This window comes from Lontra canadensis, unplaced genomic scaffold, assembly GCF_010015895.1.
Source record: "Lontra canadensis isolate GAN:19392208 unplaced genomic scaffold, GSC_riverotter_1.0 scaffold9, whole genome shotgun sequence".
In the NCBI taxonomy this organism is placed as follows: Eukaryota; Metazoa; Chordata; class Mammalia; order Carnivora; family Mustelidae; genus Lontra; species Lontra canadensis.
The window spans coordinates 36,173,958-36,182,338 of NW_022631003.1; the positions used below are offsets into that span (position 1 = coordinate 36,173,958).

At 43.0% G+C, this 8,381-nt stretch overlaps 1 protein-coding gene across 1 annotated transcript; it reads left to right on the plus strand.

The window, feature by feature from the left end:
- The first annotated feature begins 1,396 nt into the window (after positions 1-1,396).
- Positions 1,397-3,175, plus strand: LOC116866049 (cationic amino acid transporter 3-like). The gene is given in 1 exon segment (XM_032854656.1): positions 1,397-3,175. A coding segment is annotated over 1 exon segment (1,779 nt).
- Positions 3,176-8,381: the final 5,206 nt, after the last annotated feature.

Here is an 8,381-nt window from a genome sequence, read left to right on the forward strand (position 1 = left end):
CCTTCCTGCCTCCTCTCCCATCTCAGTCATGGACCCTGGGTTGGCTGCTGCCCTCATTTCTCCAATATTTTTTTACAGAACAGCCTATTCCTCTCCTTCTTGCAGGTGGTTATGAAGGCCCTGCCCCTTTCTACCCCATCCTCTCTGTTCACAGCACCCCTGTTGGCCTAGTGGGTAAAGAGAAGGGGTGGACATTTCTTGGCCATCAGTACTGCTGAATGGATGATGCAGAATGAGGAAAAAGGGGGCCTAAGTGATTCTAACCTTGGGCCTAAGAGTTTTAAGACTGAGAGACCAATATTTGTATTTTAAATTCAGGTGATACATAAAAAAATGGGTCTGTAATTGCAACAAGCCCTTCATGAATTATGTGTCATAACTCAAGCACTACACCCAACCTGCCTGTGAATTATTGGAAAATACCGTCATGCCCTGTTGTGTTTTACCACCCAATAGATATGGTCCATTATCAAAGGAATGAGACTGAGACAAAGTGAAAGTTATGCAAAGCTTTTTTCTATGCCAAGCATTAGAAGTGAGACTGACTGGCCAGGGCCACCTCTGAAGAGAACGACCACCCCTTGGTCTTACAGGCTAGTTTTATAGGGCACAACCACAGACCTCTACATATGTGGCTTTGGCTGATTGGATGTCTCCTACCTGTCTGGCCTTATTTTAGGTGTGTGTTTTAGCAACGGTTACCCAGAACCGATACCAGTAACTGCTGAGGCATTTATTAAACAACAAAATGGCTACTTAGGCAACATGGAGTCACTCTGGCTAAGCAGGCCCAGGCAGGCCCTAGGGGTTTAACAGGTTTTAACATGGAATGGGCCCCAACACCAATTAATACGTGAAGCTACATGACTTTTGAACTCAAATGAGATTATGTCATGTGGTGTATAAAGAGAATGTTGGGGTGCCTGGGTTGAGTCTGACCCTTCATATTTGCTCAGGTCTTGATCACAGGGTTGTGAATTCAAGCCCCAGGTTGGGGTCCAGGCTGGGCGTTGAGCCTACTGAAAAATAAAATTTAAAAATAAAGCAGAATCTTGGGAGTATTTGGTACTTTTACTGGGTGGAAAATAGGATTGATTTTTCTATGATGTCTTTTGGTGTCATTTCTTTATTACTTGAGCTGCAACAAGTTATGTGTGACTTTGGAGCTTCAGCTGATTGGTTGAACACCATTGTTCAGTAAATATTTATTGTTCCCCTAGGAATTATGGAAGGATAGCAGGTACTGAAGAAATATGAAGCAGCAACTTTGAAGCCTGAGCAGCAGACCTCAGCACCTTGGCTTAACTCAGCCTCACTGATCCAGATCAAACACTCTTGGCTCCTCGGGCTTGCTACAGCTCTCTGATCCTTAGAATCTTCTTCAATTCCAGCTAGAATGCTGCGTCAGGCACTTCGTAGAGTTGGTCACAAGTTGGTACACAAACGTCTGCTGGAACAAGAAGTGCTTGAGTTTCCATTTGGAAGAAGAATGAGCAGTTTGGATTTAGTGGCCCTGGGTGTGGGCCGCACAGTGGGTGTTGGTGTGTACTTCCTGGCTAATGAGGTAGCCAGTAATCAAGCAGGACCATCTACTGTGATCTTCTTTTTGGTGGCAGGCCTGACTTCATTGTTGGCTGGACTGTGCTATGCGGAGTTTAGTGCCAGGGTTCCCTATTCTGGCTCAGCATATCTCTACAGCTATGTTACTGTAGGTGAACTCTGGGCTTTCATCTCTGGTTGGAATCTCATCCTCTCCCTTGTTGAGGATGCATTCATTGTGATCCAGTCCTGGACATTAATTTTTGACAACTTGATTGGGAACCGAGTTTCTGATTCTCAGCATGAGAGCATCTCACAGCATGTTCCCCAAGTCTTTGCAGACAATCTAGGCTACTTTGCGGTGGTCTTTCTGTTGTTTCTCACAGAAATTCAAAGTCTGAATCATAGTTGGTTCTTCATAATTTTCAAAGTGTTCACATTGGTGAAAATTTTGGTTCTCAGTTTTGTCATCATCTCTGGCTTCATTAAAGGGGACCTGCACAACTGGAAGCTCACAGAGGAGGACTATATACAGGCTGGACTCAATGGCACCTCTCAGTTGGGCCCTCTGGGCTCTGGATGATTCATGCCTTTTGGCTTCCAGGGGATTCTCCGTGGATCAGCTACCTGTTTCTATGCATTTATAGGTTTTGGCATTATTGTTACCAGAGTCAAAAAATCACACAATCCTGAGCGTTCCATCCCCAGGGGCATTGTAATTTCACTGCTCATCTGCATTTTTGTGTATTTTGGTGTCTCTGCAGCACTTACACTCATGGTTCCTTACTACCAGCTTCGATCTGGGAGCAGCTTGCCTGAAGCATTTCTCCATATTGGCTGGGTCCCTGCCTACCTCACTGTATCTTTTGCAATTTTCTGTAGTATTTTTGTAGGTATCTACTGGGGCTTTATTTTCCCCATACAGTGGGTGATACACATGATGGCAGAAGATCGCCTCCTGTTCCCAGTGTTTTCTAAGATCCTTACTGCCACATATGCCTCCATCATGTCCATTATGATCTTTGTCATTATTGCAGCAATTATGGCATTCTTCTTTGGATTCACTGATCTTGTGGATCTCAGGTCAGTTGGCACTCTGGTATCTTATTCCCTGGTAGCTCTTTGTGTTCTCATCATCAGGTATTGGCCTGAGAGGAAGAATGAGGAAAATGAAACACAGATGCAGGAGACCACACCTGCCGCAGAGAAGCTAACTCTAAGGAGACTATTTTTTCCAGGCAGCCCCACCCCCACTCCACTCTCTGGCCGGGTTGTCTATGTTTGCTCCTCACTGCTTGCTCTGTTGCTGACTCTTCTCTGCCTGGTGCTGGCTCACTGGCCAGGTCTGCGTTCTGGAGACCCAATACCAATCACAGTGATTGTGCTGCTTCTGGTGTTCATCACTGGAATCACTGGGGTCATCTGGAGACAGCCACAGAGCTCCACTCCCCTTCCCTTTAAGGTCCCTTCTCTGCCTCTCCTCCCACTCCTGAGCATCTTTGTGAATGTTTGCCTTATGATGCAGATGTCAGCTTCCACCTGGGCCCGGTATGGTATCTGGATGTTGACTGGGTTTGTTATCTACTTGAGCTATGGGATCCAGCACAGTTTTAAGGGCCCAAACTATAGACCTTGAATTCATCACTGCAAGTACATATTTGGATTGATATCATCACACCTGAATGCAGTCTGGTCCCCCTACAAAATAATGGAAAGTATTCTCAAGCACTTGGAAATCTAGGGCCCCAATGAGATATTGGTGGGGAAACACTAATAGAGCTCTGTATTTATAGTACAGTGAAGGTTGTGTCTTTGCTCTTTCTTCTTCCTCTTCTCCTTCTTCTTCTCCCCCTCTTCCTCCTCCCCCTTCTTCTTCTCCTCCTCCTCCTCTTTCTCTTCCCCAACCCCCTTCTCCTCCTCCACCTTCTCCTCCTCCTTCTCCTCTCCCCCTCCTTCTCCCCCTCTTCCTCCTTCTCCCCCTTTTCCTTCTCTCCCTTCTCCTCCTCCTTCTTGTTCCCATTCTTCTCCTCCTTTTCTTCTCCTCCTCCTTCCTCCCCTCCTCCTCCTCCTTCTTTCTGCTTTTCAATTGTGTCTATAGCTGCTTACTGGCTTTTACAAAATTAGTATTAAAAGAAACTTGAGGGGCTCCTGGGTGGCTCATTCAGTTAAGCATCTACCTTTGGGTTAGGTCATGATCTCAGACCCTGGATTTCAACCCTGCATCATTGGGCTTCTTGCTCAGTGGGGAGCCTGCTTGTCCCTCTCCCTTTGCTGCTCCCCCTGTTTGTGCTCTCTTTCTCTGTCAAATAAACAAATAAAATCTTTTATAAAAAAAAGAAAAAAAAACTTGAAAAAATTTTTTCCTTTTTTTTAATCATTTTTTAAAAATTTATTTTCAGCATAACAGTATTCATTGTTTTTGTACCACATCCAGTGCTCCATGCAATCTGTGCCCTCTCTAATACCCACCACCTGGTTCCCCCAACCTCCCACCCCCCACCTCTTCAAACAAATAGCATGGAGGACATGGGGAGTTAGGAGAAGGGAGTTGGGGGAAATTGGAAGGGGAGGTGAACAATGAGAGACTATGGACTCTGAAAAACAATCTGAAGAGTTTTTTCCTTTTTTTTTGGTTAAATATCCACTAGTGAAGGAGTTGACTAGCTGGCTCAGTCAGTAGAGAATGACAGTTGACCTCATGCTGGTGAGTTTGAGCTCCACATTGGCTGAAGATATTATTTAAGAAAATATCCAGTAGCAGAGTTACTGGATCATATGGTAGCTCTCTTTTAAATTTTCTGGGGAACATCCATACTGTTTTCCATAATGCCTGCATCATTTGACATTCTCACCTACAGTGCATGAGGGTTCCCTTTTCTCCATATCTTTGCCAACACTTGTTTTTCTTGTCTTTTTTATTTTAGCTGTCCTAAGAGGTATAAAGTGATATCTGATTGCAGTTTTAATTCATATTTCCCTGATGGATTAGTAATGCTAAGCATCTTCTCATGTATCTGTTGGCCATCTGTATGTCTTCTTTGGAAAAATATTTACTCAGGTCCTCTGCTTATTTTTTAATTGGATTATTTGTGGTTTTTTTCCTATTGAGTTGTGTATGTTCTTTATGTATTTTGAATATTAACTCCTTATTAATATATCATTTGCAGATATCTTCTCCCATTCAGTAGGTTGCCTTTTTTGGTCAATGGTTTCCTTTTCTGTGTGAAAGAGTTTTAGTTACGTGAATTTGAAAAGATATATGCACGCTTGTGTTTTTTGCAGCGCTATTTACAATATCTAGGCTTGGAAGCAACCCTAGTAGCCATTGATAGATGAAAAGATAAAGAATATGTGAGATATATATACATATATACATATATATGTATATATATACACACACACATTACTCAGCCATACAGAAGAATGTATCTTGCCATTTGAAAAACATGGAGGGACCAGGTGGGTATAATACTAATTGAACTATATCACTCAGAGAAAAATAAATGCCATATGTTTTCACTCTTATGTAGAATTCAAGAAATAAAAAATAAATAAAAAGAAGAAAGTAAAAAGAGAGACAAACAAAAAACACCCATACCATTAAATTCAGGGGAAAAAAATGGTGGTTGCCAAAGAGGAGATGGGTAGGGGAACGGATGACTTAAATAAAGGGAATTAAGAGCACACTAATCTTGATGAGCACTGAGAAATATGTGGAATTGTTCAATTGTATTGTACACATGAGAGTAACAAACAACATGGTGTGTTATGTTTCATTTCAAAAAAAAATGAAAGAAGCTAGAAAAAGACCAAAAAATATGAAATATAGCCCCTTCACATAAGAAGCTGATATCCTAACACAAGGATAAAGCATAGCTATAACACAAAATAGAACATGTTGTCATAAGTAATGTACAAGTAAGTCATGTGTCTTGGGAATTCAGAGTGGAGGATGATCATTTGTGGTGGGTATAGAGGTGAGTGTTGATTGTTGAAATCAGAGAAGACATTGTACAGGAATGGCATTTGAGCTGGCTCTCTTCAGGGATGGGATTTGCCACACATGTGCAGCAGGGAGAGATAAATGGTAGGCAGAGAGAACAACAAAGGAAAAGCACAGGAAAAGGAAGCTGTGTTCAGAGCGCACTGAGCAGGCTGTGTAGCTTGAGCCTTGGCTGTGTGAGGGGACAACAGAGCATGCACAGGTGACTGGAGCCAGAGCTTTATCTTGAACTAAAAATCTTGGGATTGTTTCTTCTACTTGGCCATATCTTCATTCTTGGACTTTAAAGTTTCTCTGCTATTGTCTCCTTTGGTCCACCTGCTCAGAAAGTGCACAGCTGAGAGCCACGGGTCCTGGATTCTCTTCCCGTTTCCACCACTAACTAACAATGTGACCTTGAGGAAGCTGCTTAGTTCCCTCCATGCTCTGCTTATTTATCTGTAATAGGAGAGGTCACAACTGATCATTTCTAAAATTCTGTTTCCTTAGAAAATTCTAGGATTTCCTCTGGTTCTTCTGTCCTGTTATTCTCTTAACTAGGTCTCCTTCCTACACATGATCTGAACCTGCATCCTGCCTACTTTTCACTACAACCCATTGTTGGAGCTGTAGAAGTCCAATAAATAACACCCCGTTTCCCCCTCCTGTGTTTGGAACTCATTGATAATCATGACATAGAGACAGATGAATAAACCATCAGCTGTAGATCTGCAGCTTACTTGGCTTGCTAATCTGTCATCACTGCCTTTGACAGACTTCTCATCACAAGCAGTGCTGAGTGTCCCTGGCCTACCACCACAGGAGAGGAACTTCTTTAATTACTTTTTCTCTTGTATGATCAGGTTGGATCGCATATATCCAGTGGGCAGTTTTGTTCTGGACTAAAAAAGAAAAGCAACAAAAATTGGAAGAAGCTAACTGGGTATGCTCAGTGTTATGTCTTCACTTCATTAATCAAGGTCCCAGTGAGAGAGGGTCCTGTGGAGAGTGGCCAGGAATAGTATCCTGCTCAGTGGTACTCGAACCTCAGGGGGTGCCATGACACCTGGAGGGCTTGTGGAGACAGATTTCTGGGTCCCTAACCCCATTGTTGGAATTCAGTGGATCTGGGTGGGGCCCAGAGCTTGTACTTCTAACAAGTTCCCAGGAGATACTGATGCCACTTGTCCCACTTTGAAAACCAGAGCTCCAGCTGAAGCCTCTTCATGCCTAAAGTTGAAGTGAGGGAAACAAAAGTGCCCTTTGTTCACTCACCTTCATTTAATGAAACGTGTAGATTAAAATACCATCGTTAATGCTTTCTAGTGAGCAAATCATAATGAATAATTTCACAATTATATGTATATCAAATTTACACTATGTACACTTCAAATATCTTACAACTTTATATGTCAGCTTTACTTCAATGAATCTGTGTGTCTTTCTTTTCTTTCTTTCTTTCTTTTTTTTTTTGTTTCTGATTATAGATCATACATAAGGAGTGTATCTTGCTCACTGCCCCAGAGCATCCAGCTGGAGGCCAGGCACATAATGAGCAGTTAATAAATTCATCTTAAATTGAATTGAGCCTTACACATTTCTTTGGCACAGAAGATTCTCCTTCCTTTCACTAGCAGTATGCTGGTCCTTTAAAACTATCTTCTGGGAGACTTCCTTGGCAAACAGCATGTCTCCCCATCCAGAGCTGTCTGTACCCAGCATCTAGAGCTGTACCCAGGCGCCTATATTTTTGCCTTTGTGTGGCTATGCCTGAGTTATGGTAACTGTCCTGTCTGTTCCATCCCTGTGGAGTCTTGCTTAGGACAAGAAGTAAGTTCTGTATTTCCTCTGGATCCAACAGTAAGAACAGCGTTGTTCATTCAAAGAGCAACAGGGAAAATACAGCCCTGAGGCAGGAGAATTCCTGACATGACATCCTCTGGTCCTGCTCCATCTCTTCCCATGGAATCTGGGGAGGTGATAGAAGGAGTGAAATTGATAGAAGACCCAACCAGTTCTACCTGACTCCAGGGAATCCCTGAGGGTGAGACGGGCTCCAGTGTGGGCACAACACTGGCATTCTTCTTGATCCAGTCACTTTTATACCTATACAGGAGGGCCAGTGTTTTTCTATTGTCTTTATGCATGGAGCTTGTCCCAGGAGGGAGGGTGGGAGGGAAGATACTTTCTCACTTGCTGAATTTCTCATCTTCCCAAAGGATGTAGGTGTCTGCAGGGAAGCCTGCCAGAGGCAAGATTACCCATATACTTACCTATTCCTTTAGGTAGTTCTTTGGGGGACTGGTGCAAAAACCTTGTGAGAATATCTATGATTCTTTGGGGAGAGAGAATTGATACTGTGCATGAGAAGAAAAATGGGTTGAAATAGGAGGAATTCAGAACTAGATATACATTAAGACATCATTACTTTGGAAGAGGAGGTGTGAGTATAAACTGAGAAAGAGGTATTGGCCAAGAGACACTTCCTGGAAGAGGCTGACTATGGAGCAATTTGGGAAATAAAAGCCAGGGGAGTTGGAAAAGAAATGGGACAGTAATACAGGCTACATGAACCTTTAGGAGTCATGAAAGATGGGGCGCTTGGGTGGCCCAGTCGTTAAATGTCTGCCTTTGACTCAGGTCATAATCCCGGGGTCCTAGGATGGAGTTCTACATCAGGCTCCCTTCTCAGTGGGAAGCCTGCTTCTCCCTCTCCCAATTCCCCAGCTTGTGTTCCCTCTCTCACTGTGTCTTTCTCTGCTGTCAAATAAATAAATAGAAGCTTAAAAAAAAGGAATCAAGAAAGATGAGACTCTTGTGATGGATATGTTTTCACATTTGAAGGGACTTTATGAGCCAG